At 39.3% G+C, this 18,956-nt stretch overlaps 1 protein-coding gene across 1 annotated transcript in view; it reads right to left on the reverse strand.

Annotated features, from left to right (window-relative positions):
• Window positions 1-18,956, reverse strand: part of LOC149793311 (BOS complex subunit NOMO1-like) — a 185,666-nt gene that overhangs the window by 64,170 nt on the left and 102,540 nt on the right. Inside the window, exons 17-19 of the mRNA XM_089967278.1 lie at window positions 16,792-16,893; window positions 15,797-15,913; window positions 15,048-15,130 (exon numbers count right to left, since the gene is read on the reverse strand). Of these exons, the coding sequence (XP_089823404.1) occupies window positions 15,048-15,130; window positions 15,797-15,913; window positions 16,792-16,893 (302 nt within the window). The remainder of the gene's footprint in view (window positions 1-15,047; window positions 15,131-15,796; window positions 15,914-16,791; window positions 16,894-18,956) is intronic.

An 18,956-nucleotide genomic window follows, 5' to 3' on the forward strand; every position in this document is an offset into this window, starting at 1 on the left:
GCCCCTGCTAACTACATTTCTTGAGTGCATTACAAAGGACCCTGCTTACTACATTTTTCTGAGTGCATTGCAAAGGGCCCTGCTAACTACATTTTTCTGAGTGCATTACAAAGGCCCCACTAACTACAGTTTTCTGAGTGCATTACAAAGGGCCCTGCTAACTACAATTTTCTGGGTGCATTATAACTGGCCCCACTAACTACAATTTTCTGAGTGCATTACAAAGGGCCTACTAACTACAATTTTCTCCATGCATTACAAAGGCCCCATTAACTACAATTTTCTGAGTGCTTTACAAAGGACCCTGCTAACTACAATTTTCTGAGTGCATTACAAAGGGCCCCACTAACTACAATTTTCTGCATGCATTACAACGGCCCAACTAACTACAATTTTCTCAGTGCATTACAAGGGGCCCTGCTAGCTACAATTTTCTGGGTGCATTACAACTGGACCCACTAACTACAAGTTTCTGCATGCATTACAAAGGCCCCACCAACTACAATTTTCTGCATGCATTACTAACTTCAATTTTCTGCATGCATTACAAAAGCCACACTAACTTCAATTTTCTGCATGCAATACAAAGGCCCCACTAACTACAATTTTCTGAGTTCATTACAAATAACCCTGATAAATACAATTTTCTGGATGCATTACCTTAGGCCCCACTAACTTCAATTTTCTGCATGCATTACAAAGGCCCCACTAACTTCAATTTTGTGCATGCATTACAAAGGCCCCACTAACTTCAATTTTGTGCATGCATTACAAAGGCCCCACTAACTTCAATTTTCTGCACACATTACAAAGGCCCCACTAACTAGAATTTTCTGTGTGCATTACAAAGGACCCTGATAACTACAATTTTCTGGATGCATTACAAATGGCCCATCTAACTACAATTTTGTGAGTGCACTACAAAGGGCCCTGCTAACTACAATTTTCTGAGTGCATTACAAAGGGCCCACTAACTACAATTTTCTGCATGCATTACAAAGGCCCCACTAACTACAACTTTCTGAGTGCATTACAAAGGGCCCTGCTAACTACAATTTTCTGGGTGCATTACAACTGGCCCCACTAACTACAATTTTCTGAGTGCATTACAAAGGCCCCACTAACTACAATTTTCTGAGTGCATTACAAAGGGCCCTGATAACTACAATTTTCTGAGTGCATTACAACTGGGCCCCACTAACTACAATTTTCTGAGTGCATTACAAAGGCCCCACTAACTACAACTTCCTGAGTGCATTACAAAGGGCCCTGCCAACTACAATTTTATGAGTGCATTACAAAGGGCCCTGCTAACTACAATTTTCTGAGTGCATTACAAATGGCCCAACTAACTACAATTGTCTGAGTACATTACAACTGGCCCCACTAACTACAATTTTCCGGGTACATTACAAAGGGCCCTGCTAACTACAATTTTCTGAGTACATTACAAAAGGCCCCACTAACTACAATTTTCTGCATGCATTACAAAGGCCCCACTAACTACAATTTTCTGAATGCATTACAAAGGGCCCTGCCAACTACATTTTTCTCAGTGCATTGCAAACAGCCCTGCTAACTACAATTTTCTGAGTGCATTACAAAGGGCCCTGCTAACTACAATTTTATGAGTACATTACAAAAGGCCCCACTAACTACAATTTTCTGCATGCATTACAAAGGCCCCACTAACTACAATTTTCTGAGTGCATTACAAAGGGCCCTGCTAACTACAATTTTCTGAGTGCATTATAACTGGCCCCACTAACTACAATTTTCTGAGTGCATTACAAAGGCCCCACTAACTACAATTTTCTGAGTGCATTACAAAGGGCGCTGCTAACTACAATTTTCTGGGTGCATTACAACTGGACCCCACTAACTACAATTTTCTGAGTGCATTACAAAGGCCCCACTAACTACAACTTTCTGAGTGCATTACAAAGGGCCCTGCTAACTACAATTTTCTGAGTGCATTACAAAGGGCCCTGCTAACTACAATTTTCTGAGTGCATTACAACTGGCCCCACTAACTACAATTTTCTGAGTGCATTACAACTGGCCCCACTAACTACAATTATCTGAGTGCATTACAACTGGCCCCACTAACTACAATTATCTGAGTACATTACAACTGGCCCCACTAACTACAATTTTCTGAGTGCATTACAAAGGACCCTGCTAACTACAATTTTCTGAGTGCATTACAAAGGACCCTGATAACTACAATTTTTCTGAGTGCATTGCAAAGGGCCCTGCTAACTACAATTTTCTGAGTGCATTACAAAGGGCCTACTAACTACAATTTTCTCCATGCATTACAAAGGCCCCACTAACTACAATTTTCTGAGTGCATTACAAAGGACTCTGCTAACTACAATTTTCTGAGTGCATTACAAAGGGCCCCACTAACTACAATTTTCTGCATCCATTACAACAGCCCCACTAACTACAATTTTCTGAGTGCATTACAAGGGGCCCTGCTAGCTACAATTTTCTGGGTGCATTACAACTGGCCCCACTAACTACAATTTTCTAAGTGCATTACAAAGGCCCCACTAACTACAATTTTCTGCATGCATTACATAGGCCCCACTAACTACAATTTTCTGCATGCATTACTAACTTCAATTTTCTGCATGCATTACAAAAGCCCCACTAACTTCAATTTTCTGCATGCAATACAAAGGCCCCACTAACTACAATTTTGTACATGCATTACAAAGGCCCCACTAACTTCAATTTTCTGCACGCATTACAAAGGCCCCACTAACTACAATTTTCTGCATGAATTACAAATGACCCTGATAAATACAATTTTCTGGATGCATTACCTTAGGCCCCACTATCTTCAATTTTCTGCATGCATTACAAAGGCCACACTAACTTCAATTTTGTGCATGCATTACAAAGGGTCCACTAACTTCAATTTTCTGCACGCATTACAAAGGCCCCACTAACTACAATTTTCTAAGTGCATTACAAAGGACCCTGATAACTACAATTTTCTGCATACATTACAAATGGCCCATCTAACTACAATTTTGTACATGCATTACAAAGGCCCCACTAACTTCAATTTTCTGCACGCATTACAAAGGCCCCACTAACTACAATTTTCTGCATGAATTACAAATGACCCTGATAAATACAATTTTCTGGATGCATTACCTTAGGCCCCACTAACTTCAATTTTCTGCATGCATTACAAAGGCCCCACTAACTTCAATTTTCTGCATGCATTACAAAGGCCCCACTAACTACAATTTTCTAAGTGCATTACAAAGGACCCTGATAACTACAATTTTCTGCATGCATTACAAATGTCCCATCTAACTACAATTTTCTGCATGCATTACAAAGGCCAAACTAACTACAATTTTGTGACTGCATTACAAAGGGCCCTGCTAACTACAATTTTCTGAGTGCATTACAAAGGGCCCACTAACTACAATTTTCTGCATGCATTACAAAGGGCCCCACTAACTACAACTTTCTGAGTGCATTACAATGGGCCCTGCTAACTACAATTTTCTGGGTGCATTACAACTGGCCCCACTAACTACAACTTTCTGAGTGCATTACAAAGGCCCCACTAACTACAATTTTCTGAGTGCATTACAAAGGGCCCTGCTAACTACAATTTTCTGAGCACATTACAAAAGGTCCAACTAACTACAATTTTCTGCATGCATTACAAAGGCCCCACTAACTACAATTTTCTGAGTGCATTACAAAGGGCCCTGCTAACTACAATTTTCTGGGTGCATTATAACTGGACCCACTAACTACAATTTTCTGAGTGCATTACAAAGGCCCCACTAACTACAATTTTCTGAGTGCATTACAAAGGGCCCTGCTAACTACAATTTTCTGAGTGCATTACAACTGGCCCCACTAACTACAATTTTCTGAGTGCATTACAACTGGCCCCACTAACTACAATTATCTGAGTGCATTACAACTGGCCCCACTAACTACAATTATCTGAGTACATTACAATTGGCCCCACTAACTACAATTTTCTGAGTGCATTACAAAGAACCCTGCTAACTACAATTTTCTGAGTGCATTACAAAGGACCCTGATAACTACAATTTTTCTGAGTGCATTGCAAAGGGCCCTGCTAACTACAATTTTCTGAGTGCATTACAAAGGGCCTACTAACTACAATTTTCTCCATGCATTACAAAGGCCCCACTAACTACAATTTTCTGAGTGCATTACAAAGGACCCTGCTAACTACAATTTTCTGAGTGCATTACAAAGGACTCTGCTAACTACAATTTTCTGAGTGCATTACAAAGGGTCCCACTAACTACAATTTTCTGCATGCATTACAACGGCCCCACTAACTACAATTTTCTGAGTGCATTACAAGGGACCCTGCTACCTACAATTTTCCGGGTGCATTACAACTGGCCCCACTAACTACAATTTTCTAAGTGCATTACAAAGGCCCCACTAACTACAATTTTCTGCATGCATTACAACTGGCCCCACTAACTACAATAATCTGCATGCATTACAACTGGCCCCACTAACTACAATTTTCCGCATGCATTACAACTGGCCCCACTAACTATAATTTTCTGAGTGCATTACAAGGGGCCCTGCTAGCTACAATTTTCTGGGTGCATTACAACTGGCCCCACTAACTACAATTTTCTGCATGCATTACATAGGCCCCACTAACTACAATTTTCTGCATGCATTACTAACTTCAATTTTCTGCATGCATTACAAAAGCCCCACTAACTTCAATTTTCTACATGCAATACAAAGGCCCCACTAACTACAATTTTGTACATGCATTACAAAGGCCCCACTAACTTCAATTTTCTGCACGCATTACAAAGGCCCCACTAACTACAATTTTCTGCATGAATTACAAATGACCCTGATAAATACAATTTTCTGGATGCATTACCTTAGGCCCCACTAACTTCAATTTTCTGCATGCATTACAAAGGCCCCACTAACTTCAATTTTCTGCACGCATTACAAAGGCCCCACTAACTACAATTTTCTAAGTGCATTACAAAGGACCCTGATAACTACAATTTTCTGCATGCATTACAAATGTCCCATCTAACTACAATTTTCTGCATGCATTACAAAGGCCAAACTAACTACAATTTTGTGAGTGCATCACAAAGGGCCCTGCTAACTACAATTTTCTGAGTGCATTACAAAGGGCCCACTAACTACAATTTTCTGCATGCATTACAAAGGGCCCCACTAACTACAACTTTCAGAGTGCATTACAATGGGCCCTGCTAACTACAATTTTCTGGGTGCATTACAACTGGCCCCACTAACTACAACTTTCTGAGTGCATTACAAAGGCCCCACTAACTACAATTTTCTGAGTGCATTACAAAGGGCCCTGCTAACTACAATTTTCTGAGCACATTACAAAAGGTCCAACTAACTACAATTTTCTGCATGCATTACAAAGGCCCCACTAACTACAATTTTCTGAGTGCATTACAAAGGGCCCTGCTAACTACAATTTTCTGGGTGCATCATAACTGGCCCCACTAACTACAATTTTCTGAGTGCATTACAAAGGCCCCACTAACTACAATTTTCTGAGTGCATTACAAAGGGCCCTGCTAACTACAATTTTCTGAGTGCATTACAACTGGCCCCACTAACTACAATTTTCTGAGTGCATTACAACTGGCCCCACTAACTACAATTATCTGAGTGCATTACAACTGGCCCCACTAACTACAATTATCTGAGTACATTACAATTGGCCCCACTAACTACAATTTTCTGAGTGCATTACAAAGAACCCTGCTAACTACAATTTTCTGAGTGCATTACAAAGGACCCTGATAACTAGAATTTTTCTGAGTGCATTGCAAAGGGCCCTGCTAACTACAATTTTCTGAGTGCATTACAAAGGGCCTACTAACTACAATTTTCTCCATGCATTACAAAGGCCCCACTAACTACAATTTTCTGAGTGCATTACAAAGGACCCTGCTAACTACAATTTTCTGAGTGCATTACAAAGGACTCTGCTAACTACAATTTTCTGAGTGCATTACAAAGGGCCCCACTAACTACAATTTTCTGCATGCATTACAATGGCCCCACTAACTACAATTTTCTGAGTGCATTACAAGGGACCCTGCTACCTACAATTTTCTGGGTGCATTACAACTGGCCCCACTAACTACAATTTTCTAAGTGCATTACAAAGGCCCCACTAACTACAATTTTCTGCATGCATTACAACTGGCCCCACTAACTACAATAATCTGCATGCATTACAACTGGCCCCACTAACTACAATTTTCTGCATGCATTACAACTGGCCCCACTAACTATAATTTTCTGAGTGCATTACAAGGGGCCCTGCTAGCTACAATTTTCTGGGTGCATTACAACTGGCCCCACTCACTACAATTTTCTAAGTGCATTACAAAGGCCCCACTAACTACAATTTTCTGCATGCATTACATAGGCCCCGCTAACTACAATTTTCTGCATGCATTACTAACTTCAATTTTCTGCATGCATTACAAAAGCCACACTAACTTCAATTTTCTGCATGCAATACAAAGGCCCCACTAACTACAATTTTGTACATGCATTACAAAGGCCCCACTAACTTCAATTTTCTGCACACATTACAAAGGTCCCACTAACTACAATTTTCTGCATGAATTACAAATGACCCTGATAAATAGAATTTTCTGGATGCATTACCTTAGGCCCCACTAACTTCAATTTTCTGCATGCATTGCAAAGGCCACACTAACTTCAATTTTGTGCATGCATTACAAAGGGCCCACTAACTTCAATTTTCTGCACGTATTACAAAGGCCCCACTAACTACAATTTTCTAAGTGCATTACAAAGGACCCTGATAACTACAATTTTCTGCATACATTACAAATGGCCCATCTAACTACAATTTTCTGCATGCATTACAAAGGCCAAACTAACTACAATTTTGTGAGTGCATTACAAAGGGCCCTGCTAACTACAATTTTCTGAGTGCATTACAAAGGGCCCACTAACTACAATTTTCTGCATGCATTACAAAGGGCCCCACTAACTACAACTTTCTGAGTGCATTACAATGGGCCCTGCTAACTACAATTTTCTGGGTGCATTACAACTGGCCCCACTAACTACAAGTTTCTGAGTGCATTACAAAGGCCCCACTAACTACAATTTTCTGAGTGCACTACAAAGGGCCCTGCTAACTACAATTTTCTGAGCACATTACAAAAGGTCCAACTAACTACAATTTTCTGAGTGCATTACAAAGGCCCCACTAACTAAAATTTTCTGAGTGCATTACAAAGGGCCCTGCTAACAACAATTTTCTGGGTGCATTATAACTGGCCCCACTAACTACAATTTTCTGAGTGCATTACAAAGGCCCCACTAACTACAATTTTCTGAGTGCATTACAAAGGGCCCTGCTAACTACAATTTTCTGTGTGCATTACAACTGGGCCCCACTAACTACAATTTTCTGAGTGCATTACAAAGGCCCCACTAACTACAACTTTCTGAGTGCATTACAAAGGGCCCTGCTAACTACAATTTTCTGAGTGCATTACAAAGGGCCCCACTAACTACAATTTTCTGAGTGCATTACAACTGGCCCCACTAACTACAATTATCTGAGTGCATTACAACTGGCCCCACTAACTACAATTATCTGAGTACATTACAACTGGCCCCACTAACTACAATTTTCTGAGTGCATTACAAAGGACCCTGCTAACTACAATTTTCTGAGTGCATTACAAAGGACCCTGATAACTACAATTTTTCTGAGTGCATTGCAAAGGGCCCTGCTAACTACAATTTTCTGAGTGCATTACAAAGGGCCTACTAACTACAATTTTCTCCATGCATTACAAAGGCCCCACTAACTCCAATTTTCTGAGTGCATTACAAAGGACTCTGCTAACTACAATTTTCTGAGTGCATTACAAAGGGCCCCACTAACTACAATTTTCTGCATGCATTACAACGGCCCCACTAACTACAATTTTCTGAGTGCATTACAAGGGGCCCTGCTAGCTACAATTTTCCGGGTGCATTACAACTGGCCCCACTAACTACAATTTTCTAAGTGCATTACAAAGGCCCCATTAACTACAATTTTCTGAGTGCATTACAAAGGGCCTACTAACTACAATTTTCTCCATGCATTACAAAGGCCCCACTAACTCCAATTTTCTGAGTGCATTAGAAAGGACTCTGCTAACTACAATTTTCTGAGTGCATTACAAAGGGCCCCACTAACTACAATTTTCTGCATGCATTACAACGGCCCCACTAACTACAATTTTCTGAGTGCATTACAAGGGGCCCTGCTAGCTACAATTTTCTGGGTGCATTACAACTGGCCCCACTAACTACAATTTTCTAAGTGCATTACAAAGGCCCCACTAACTACAATTTTCTGCATGCATTACATAGGCCCCACTAACTACAATTTTCTGCATGCATTACTAACTTCAATTTTCTGCATGCATTACAAAAGCCCCACTAACTTCAATTTTCTGCATGCAATACAAAGGCCCCACTAACTACAATTTTGTACATGCATTACAAAGGCCCCACTAACTTCAATTTTCTGCACGCATTACAAAGGCCCCACTAACTACAATTTTCTGCATGAATTACAAATGACCCTGATAAATACAATTTTCTGGATGCATTACCTTAGGCCCCACTAACATCAATTTTCTGCATGCATTACAAAGGCCCCACTAACTTCAATTTTGTGCGTGAATTACAAAGGCCCCACTAACTTCAATTTTCTGCACGCATTACAAAGGCCCCACTAACTACAATTTTCTAAGTGCATTACAAAGGACCCTGATAACTACAATTTTCTGCATACATTACAAATGGCCCATCTAACTACAATTTTCTGCATGCATTACAAAGGCCAAACTAACTACAATTTTGTGAGTGCATTATAAAGGGCCCTACTAACTCCAACTTTCTGAGTGCATTACAAAGGGCCCACTAACTACAATTTTCTGCATGCATTACAAAGGGCCCCACTAACTACAACTTTCTGAGTGCATTAGAATGGGCCCTGCTAACTACAATTTTCTGGGTGCATTACAACTGGCCCCACTAACTACAAGTTTCTGAGTGCATTACAAAGGCCCCACTAACTACAATTTTCTGAGTGCACTACAAAGGGCCCTGCTAACTACAATTTTCTGAGCACATTACAAAAGGTCCAACTAACTACAATTTTCTGCATGCATTACAAAGGCCCCACTAACTACAATTTTCTGAGTGCATTACAAAGGGCCCTGCTAACAACAATTTTCTGGGTGCATTATAACTGGCCCCACTAACTACAATTTTCTGAGTGCATTACAAAGACCCCACTAACTACAATTTTCTGAGTGCATTACAAAGGGCCCTGCTAACTACAATTTTCTGTGTGCATTACGACTGGGCCCCACTAACTACAATTTTCTGAGTGCATTACAAAGGCCCCACTAACTACAACTTTCTGAGTGCATTACAAAGGGCCCTGCTAACTACAATTTTCTGAGTGCATTACAAAGGGCCCCACTAACTACAATTTTCTGAGTGCATTACAACTGGCCCCACTAACTACAATTATCTGAGTGCATTACAACTGGCCCCACTAACTACAATTATCTGAGTACATTACAACTGGCCCCACTAACTACAATTTTCTGAGTGCATTACAAAGGACCCTGCTAACTACAATTTTCTGAGTGCATTACAAAGGACCCTGATAACTACAATTTTTCTGAGTGCATTGCAAAGGGCCCTGCTAACTACAATTTTCTGAGTGCATTACAAAGGGCCTACTAACTACAATTTTCTCCATGCATTACAAAGGCCCCACTAACTCCAATTTTCTGAGTGCATTACAAAGGCCTCTGCTAACTACAATTTTCTGAGTGCATTACAAAGGGCCCCACTAACTACAATTTTCTGCATGCATTATAACGGCCCCACTAACTACAATTTTCTGAGTGCATTACAAGGGGCCCTGCTAGCTACAATTTTCTGGGTGCATTACAACTGGCCCCACTAACTACAATTTTCTAAGTGCATTACAAAGGCCCCACTAACTACAATTTTCTGCATGCATTACATAGGCCCCACTAACTACAATTTTCTGCATGCATTACTAACTTCAATTTTCTGCATGCATTACAAAAGCCCCACTAACTTCAATTTTCTGCATGCAATACAAAGGCCCCACTAACTACAATTTTGTACATGCATTACAAAGGCCCCACTAACTTCAATTTTCTGCACGCATTACAAAGGCCCCACTAACTACAATTTTCTGCATGAATTACAAATGACCCTGATAAATACAATTTTCTGGATGCATTACAAAGGCCCCACTAACTTCAATTTTCTGCACGCATTACAAAGGCCCCACTAACTACAATTTTCTAAGTGCATTACAAAGGACCCTGATAACTACAATTTTCTGCATGCATTACAAATGGCCCATCTAACTACAATTTTCTGCATGCATTACAAAGGCCAAACTAACTACAATTTTGGGAGTGCATTACAAAGGGCCCTGCTAACTACAATTTTCTGAGTGCATTACAAAGGGCCCCCTAACTACAATTTTCTGCATGCATTACAAAGGGCCCCACTAACTACAACTTTCTGAGTGCATTACAATGGGCCCTGCTAACTACAATTTTCTGGGTGCATTACAACTGGTCCCATTAACTACAAGTTTCTGAGTGCATTACAAAGGCCCCACTAACTACAATTTTCTGAGTGCATTACAAAGGGCCCTGCTAACTACAATTTTCTGAGCACATTACAAAAGGTCCAACTAACTACAATTTTCTGCATGGATTACAAAGGCCCCACTAACTACAATTTTCTGAGTGCATTACAAAGGGCCCTGATAACTTCAATTTTCTGAGTGCATTACAACTGGGCCCGACTAACTACAATTTTCTGAGTGCATTACAAAGGCCCCACTAACAACAACTTTCTGAGTGCATTACAAAGGGCCCTGCTAACTACAATTTTATGAGTGCATTACAAAGGGCCCTGCTAACTACAATTTTCTGAGTGCATTACAAAAGGCCCCACTAACTACAATTATCTGAGTACATTACAACTGGCCCCACTAACTACAATTTTCTGAGTGCATTACAAAGGGCCCTGCTAACTACAATTTTCTAAGCACATTACAAAAGGTCCAACTAACTACAATTTTCTGCATGCATTACAAAGGCCCCACTAACTACAATTTTCTGAGTGCATTACAAAGGGCCCTGCCAACTACATTTTTCTCAGTGCATTGCAAACAGCCCTGCTAACTACAATTTTCTGAGTGCATTACAAATGGCCCCACTAACTACAATTTCTGAGTGCATTACAAAGGGCCCTGCTAACTACAATTTTCTGAGTACATTACAAAAGGCCCCACTAACTACAATTTTCTGCATGCATTACAAAGGCCCCACTAACTACAATTTTCTGAGTGCATTACAAAGGGCCCTGCTAACTACAATTTTCTGGGTGCATTACAACTGGCCCCACTAACTACAATTTTCTGAGTGCATTACAAAGGCCCCACTAACTACAATTTTCTGAGTGCATTACAAAGGGCCCTGATAACTACAATTTTCTGTGTGCATTACAACTGGGCCCCACTAACTACAATTTTCTGAGTGCATTACAAAGGCCCCACTAACTACAACTTTCTGAGTGCATTACAAAGGGCCCTGCTAACTACAATTTTCTGAGTGCATTACTAAGGGCCCTGCTAACTACAATTTTCTGAGTGCATTACAACTGGCCCCACTAACTACAATTTTCTGAGTGCATTACAACTGGCCCCAGTAACTACAATTATCTAAGTACATTACAACTGGCCCCACTAACTACAATTTTCTGAGTGCATTACAAAGGCCCCACTAACTACAACTTTCTGAGTGCATTACAAAGGGCCCTGCTAACTACAATTTTCTGAGTGCATTACTAAGGGCCCTGCTAACTACAATTTTCTGAGTGCATTACAACTGGCCCCACTAACTACAATTTTCTGAGTGCATTACAACTGGCCCCAGTAACTACAATTATCTGAGTACATTACAACTGGCCCCACTAACTACAATTTTCTGAGTGCATTACAAAGGACCCGGCTAACTACAATTTTCTGAGTGCATTACAAAGGACCCTGATAACTACAATTTTCTCCATGCATTACAAAGGCCCCACTAACTACAATTTTCTGCATGCATTACAAAGGCCCCACTAACTACAATTTTCTGAGTGCATTACAAAGGCCCCACTAACTACAATTTTCTGAGTGCATTACAAAGGGCCCTGCTAACTACAATTTTCTGAGTGCATTACAAAGGGCCCTGCTAACTACAATTTTCTGAGTGCATTACAAAGGGCCCTGCTAACTACAATTATCTGAGTACATTACAACTGGCCCCTCTAACTACAATTTTCTGAGTGCATTACAAAGGACCCTGCTAACTACAATTTTCTGAGTGCATTACAAAGGACCCTGATAACTACAATTTTCTGAATGCATTACAAAGGCCCCTGCTAACTACATTTTTCTGAGTGCATTGCAAAGGGCCCTGCTAACTACAATTTTATGGGTGCATTACAACTGGCCCCTGCTAACTACATTTCTTGAGTGCATTGCAAAGGGCCCTGCTAACTACAATTTTCTGAGTGCATTACAAAGGACCCTGCTTACTACATTTTTCTGAGTGCATTGCAAAGGTCCCTGCTAACTACAATTTTCTGAGTGCATTACAAAGGCCCCACTAACTACAATTTTCCGAGTGCATTACAATGGGCCCTGCTAACTACAATTTTCTCCATGCATTACAAAGGCCCCACTAACTACAATTTTCTAAGTGCATTACAAAGGGCCCTGCTAACTACAATTTTATGAGTGCATTACAAAGGGCCCCACTAACTACAATTTTCTGCATGCATTACAACGGCCCCACTAACTACAATTTTCTGAGTGCATTACAAGGGGCCCTGCTAGCTACAATTTTCTGGGTGCATTACAACTGGCCCCACTAACTACAATTTTCTGCATGCATTACAAAGGCCACACTAACTACAATTTTCTGCATGCATTACAACTGGCCCCACTAACTACAATTTTCTGCACGCATTACAAAAGCCCCACTAACTTCAATTTTCTGCATGCAATACAAAGGCCCCACTAACTACAGTTTTCTGAGTGCATTACAAATGACCCTGATAAATACAATTTTCTGGATGCATTACCTTAGGCCCCACTAACTTCAATTTTCTGCATGCATTACAAAGGCCCCACTAACTTCAATTTTGTGCATGCATTACAAAGGCCCCACTAACTACAATTTTCTGGGTGCATTACAAAGGACCCTGATAACTACAATTTTCTGAGTGCATTACAAACGGCCCATCTAACTACAAATTTCTGCATGTATTACAAAGGCCACACTAACTACAATTTTGTGAGTGCATTACAAAGGCCCCTGCTAACTACAGTTTTCTGAGTGCATTACAAACGGCCCAACTACCTACAATTTTCTGGGTGCATTACAACTGGCCCCACTAACTACAATTTTCTGAGTGCATTACAAAGGACCCTGCTAACTACAATTTTCTGAGTGCATTAGAAAGAGCCCTTCAATTTTCTGGATGCATTACAACTGGCCCCACTAACTACAATTTTCTGAGTGCATTACAAAGGACCCTGCTAACTACAATTTTCTTAAGGCATTATGAAGGGCCCTGCTAACTACAATTTTCTGGGTGCATTACAACTGGCCCCACTAACTACAATTTTCTGAGTGCATTACAAAGGCCATACTAACTACAATTTGCTTAGAACATTGAAAAGAACCCTGTTAACTACAATTTTCTGGGCCTCACTAACTACAACTGGCTCACTGCATTAGAATCAGACCTGCTAACGACAATTACAATTACAAGAAAGCTCCCATATATAGACAAAAAGCTGATCAACAAGGGCCATTACTCTGTCCAAAACCCATAAAAGTCACATGCAAGTCTATGAGACAATGTTCAAACCAAACTGAATCACAATATGTTGAATGGTTCTTGAACTATGCTGGTTATAAGCAACATTCCATTTGAAGATATGAAGTTAATTCTCCATGGCCTAACTCTGCCTACAATTGATGACACAAAGTCAATACAAGCCACATCGTGATCTATAAGACCATGTTCATGCTACACTGCATCAGAATACAGTGAATGACTCCTGAGTTATGACGGTTACAAGTAACATCCATATAATATGGAGTTAATTGTCAAGGACCATGAATTTATCCTTAATGGAGATGATCAGAAAAATACACATCCACAGCATATCTAAATCTAACAGACACTCACCAAAATTTGTTTAGAATATGCTGAAAGGTTCCTCACCATGAAGGCTAAAAGGATCTGCTGTTGTAATTTAAAATTGGTTGAAAAAGGGCAGTAACTCCATCAAAACTTAACCTGAAATATGCAATCATTAAAAGGCACATATAAAAGTAATAGGCACTGCATATAAAAATGACAAAACCAAGTTGTGTAACAATTGCCAAGTTTTGGTGGTTACAAGAAGTGATTAGATGGACAGATGGGCTAACTGACAAGGTAGTTACTATAGGGCCCATATATCTCAGTCGAAGCCCCCAATAAACTGACTTTATAATCACTTGGTGTGGTTGTTGTTGTTGTAGGGTTTAATGCATTTTTCAGCACACAATAGGCTATACATGGCGGCCAGTATTAATGGTGGAGGAAGAACCCGGGAAAACCCCAGAAAGAACCACTGACCCACGAGAAGCTACTGGCAAGCTTTCTCACATACCCACATTGGCTGAATCCGAGACTCGAACCTACACAGACAGAGGTGAGATGGCAGTGATCCATAACGGACGAGCACTTTAGACTACTTGGCCACTCGGGGCCCCCTCTTGGTGTGGTAAAGGCAACTATAGTAGTTAGAGGCAGAAAGAAGAGCTATATCGACCCACCTCCTGTTATGGTGACTTCCACCTTGTCAGGCGTAAACAGAATCTCCGATGACTTGGCTGTGATTTCCAGTTGTTCTCCAGCCCTAGAAAACCAGCATATTATGATTAAGATGAGCTAATGTCATCCTAACAGAAATTTTAAACCCCATCAAAGCTGTCTTAGGCCTGGTATAAAGTATTTGTCTGATACAGTAGACTTGAATTTTTTGCTGAAATACAATATTATTCTTTCATTTACTGAAGCTGATGATTACAATCACCTTGTCATTCAAAAACTTTTGTATGGTTTCAAAATTACATCCTCTCTTTATAACACATTCATCCAACAAATACTATTTAAAGATTTTGGTGTGTACAAAATAGATTATCATCCATCATAACAGAAACCTACTAAAGTTATTACGTATTCATAAAACTGTAAACTAAATCCTTATTAACAGAGCATCATATCTTTTTTATAATGTTCTACATCAAGCATTTGCCCTCTGGAGCAAAATATTTTGGTTTGGTTTGGTGTTTTATGGCACAGCAACACAAATAGGTTAGTTAGTGCTGGGGAAATTGGAGTAAAGTTCCTTGCACAAGGACACACCACAGTATTGAACCCAGGCTGGTCTGATGGTAGGATTTGAGGATGATAACATGGATGCAATCTATATTGGACAAATCTTGAAACCAATTGTTTTACAATAAATACAGTATTAATTATTTTGATTACATCTTTGTGTGCTTTCTATGTGATGACCTACCTCGCCCAATGAGAGAACCTGTAAACTGCTAGATCATCATTATCCATCGTTTCAGTGGTCTTGGGCTTTTCTATGACAAGAGGTCCAATAGAGACAGGCACCTTCTCCATCGATGACCTGTATATAAATACAGTATGTGCTAAGGGCTGTTCCATATAAAAATACACAATACCCAGGGAAGGTATTTTTTAAAAATATATGTGAGGGTACTCTGATTTCTCACTGATATCATAAAAAAATGATACTAAATTCTAAATTTATGGGTGACTACTTCACACTTAAAGCACCTTCCATGGGTTCCAGTACTGAAACAACCCTATCTGAGATAGTTGATGATCTAGCTATAAAGACAGCATGTGTAAATGGAGTCAGTTAATGACCTGGAATTAATATAATAATGTTCTGAATCAGTTGATGACCTGGATATAAATATAAAATGTTCTAATTGACTCAGTTGATAACCTGGATATAAATATAAAATGTTCTAATTGAATCAGTTTATGACCTGGATATAAATATAAAATGTTCTAATTGAACCAGTTGATGACCTGGATATAAATATAAAATGTTCTAATTGAATCAGTTGATGACCTGGATATAAATATAAAATGTTCTAATTGAATCAGTTGATGACCTGGATATAAATATAAAATGTTCTAATTGAATCAGTTGATGACCTGGATATAAATATAAAATGTTCTAATTGAATCAGTTGATGACCTGGATATAAATATAAAATGTTCTAATTGAATCAGTTGATGACCTGAATGTAAATATAAAATGCTCCAATTGAGTCAGTTGAAAACCTGGATATAAATAAGTCAATAGTAAGAAAGTTTTGTTGTACTCCACATCTGAAAAGTCGAAAATTAAAACATATGGACATCAGTTATCATGAAAAATAGCTCCATATAGAAGGATAGTGAGTAGAAAGAAGAGGACGAGAAGAAACAGAAGAAGATCATCATAATCATCATCACAAATGATGACTATACCTGATAATGATAATGATGTCATTTGCCTTGCCATCTACTGTACTGACTGAACCCTCCAGTAAATGTTTCACTGCAGTCAAAGTCAAGGTGTCTGGGTTTGCACTGAAAGAATCAGAAGCTAACTCTTAAGATAGCACTTGCCACCAAGTCCAGTGGGAGAACTTGTAAACCATGTTTAAGGAGACAGCTTGCAACCAAATCCAATGGGAGAACTTGTAAAGCAAGTTAAATGAGATAGCTTGCAACAAAGTAGAATGAGTGAACTTGTAAACTAAGTGCATTTATAAACTTGTACACCAAGTCCAATGGCAGAACCTGCAATCAAATCCAATGAGAGAACTTGCAACCAAGACCAGTCAGAGGACTTTCAATCAAGTCCAGTAAGAGCAACCAAATCCAATGGGAGAACCTGCAACCATGTCCAATGAGAGAATCTGCAGCCAAGCACAATGAGTAACCAAGCCCAATGCGAGAACTTGCAACCTAGTCCAATGAGAGAACTTCTCAACCAAGTCCAGTGAGAGAACTTATAAAACCATGTCCAATGAGAGAACTTCTAAACCAAGTCCAATCAGAGAACTTACAACCAAGCCCAGTGAAAGAACTTGTAAACCAAGCAGTATGAGAGAACTTGTAAATGCGAGAAATGAAAGTTCACTTGCAACAATGTGAAATGAGAAAACCTGTAAAAACATGCCCTGTTAACACATTAACCCCTAGTGACGACTTAACGGGGCAGGAGGTAGTAGCCTACTGCCGAGCTCTGTAGCATCATACTCATGCAAGATACACTAAAGTGGGTGGTATTATAGAAAGGTAGACAGATGTAGCTCTACACTGATACCAACTAATCTGGAATATCTAGTTGCACTACAAAATACAGATTAAAAAAACCTCATTTTTTGGACCCGACTTTTGTTTACCCAAAATTTGCCCATGGTCGGAATCTGATTTTGTGTCTGGATTTTAGACTTTTTGGTCTCAGCTCTAAGGCAAACCAGTATGCAAACTGCAAACAGACAGATGAGCCTTTGCAAAAAGTAGGATAAGATGGGCATTTGGAATAAAGAGTGATCTCCTTACAAAAATAATGGCTCTGTTTAGCAAAACAAAAAAAACAAAAATTTTACCCTTCTGTTCATGCGTGAGTCAAATAGCCAATGAAAAACGATGTTTCTAACACAACTAGGCAGTATGTTATTGAATGATGACTGGGGATTTGGTGTTTTCGAGTCACTTCAGTAATAGCTTTCAAAATGTGTTTCCTACTTGATTTTCAGGCGAAAATGACAAAACGCTCCAGGGGTTAATGTGTTAACATAAAACATCTCAACTTGAGTTAATATTTGACTCAACATTTTGACCCGGTTTAAAAGTTTTCATGGTTCAATGCTGAAAATAATACCATCATAACTTACAGGCTTGTTTTGAAACCTAGGTTTTGTTAGTTGGTGGTTTTTTGGGGGTTTTTTTGTCGTGGCTTTTACTTAACTGTGTTGAAAATTTAAGCTGAGTAAGTAATCAACATGATAAAGTTTTTATGAATGTACATGCTACAAAGATATCCAATGGTTTCACACAATAACAATCCATCCTTTAACTAAATTATATATGAGCCTGGAACAGATAATTACAACAAATGGCCAAGAAAGATGATAAATTGTTGCCTTAAAATGTCATAACTGGTTTGATCTGAACTGTGATGTTTGTCTAAAACATTTTTAAAAATACTTCGAGTTATATGAACATAGGTATTACATATTTGATTTACCTTGTCTGCTAAAAATATTATTTGGGTAATGTCATGAAAACAATGCAAGCACAGATTAACAATGTCAAAAACAACGTCCTATCATGTTAATGCACATACATGGAGAGCTAGCTCCCATGGTACATGTAGGGAGCTCTCCACTTTGGATGAGCATTCTCTCTCCCAATCTGGTCCTGAATCCATTTTTTAAACAGATTTTTACTCACAAAGTTACAAATAAGTCATAATGAGATGCCAGGTATGTAAGGTAGCAGGATTTTTTTTTTGATATTCTATAGTACTAGTCACATTGGTCATGTATGCACATTTATTTATTTTAAATCAAATATAAATTGTTCTTTTAAAATTTAACAATAATTTTCTTTAACCAAAGTCAATTCAGTCTTGATTATTG

This window comes from Sinohyriopsis cumingii, chromosome 8 (genome assembly GCF_028554795.1).
Source record: "Sinohyriopsis cumingii isolate HCF-2022 chromosome 8, ASM2855479v2, whole genome shotgun sequence".
Lineage (NCBI taxonomy): Eukaryota > Metazoa > Mollusca > Bivalvia > Unionida > Unionidae > Sinohyriopsis > Sinohyriopsis cumingii.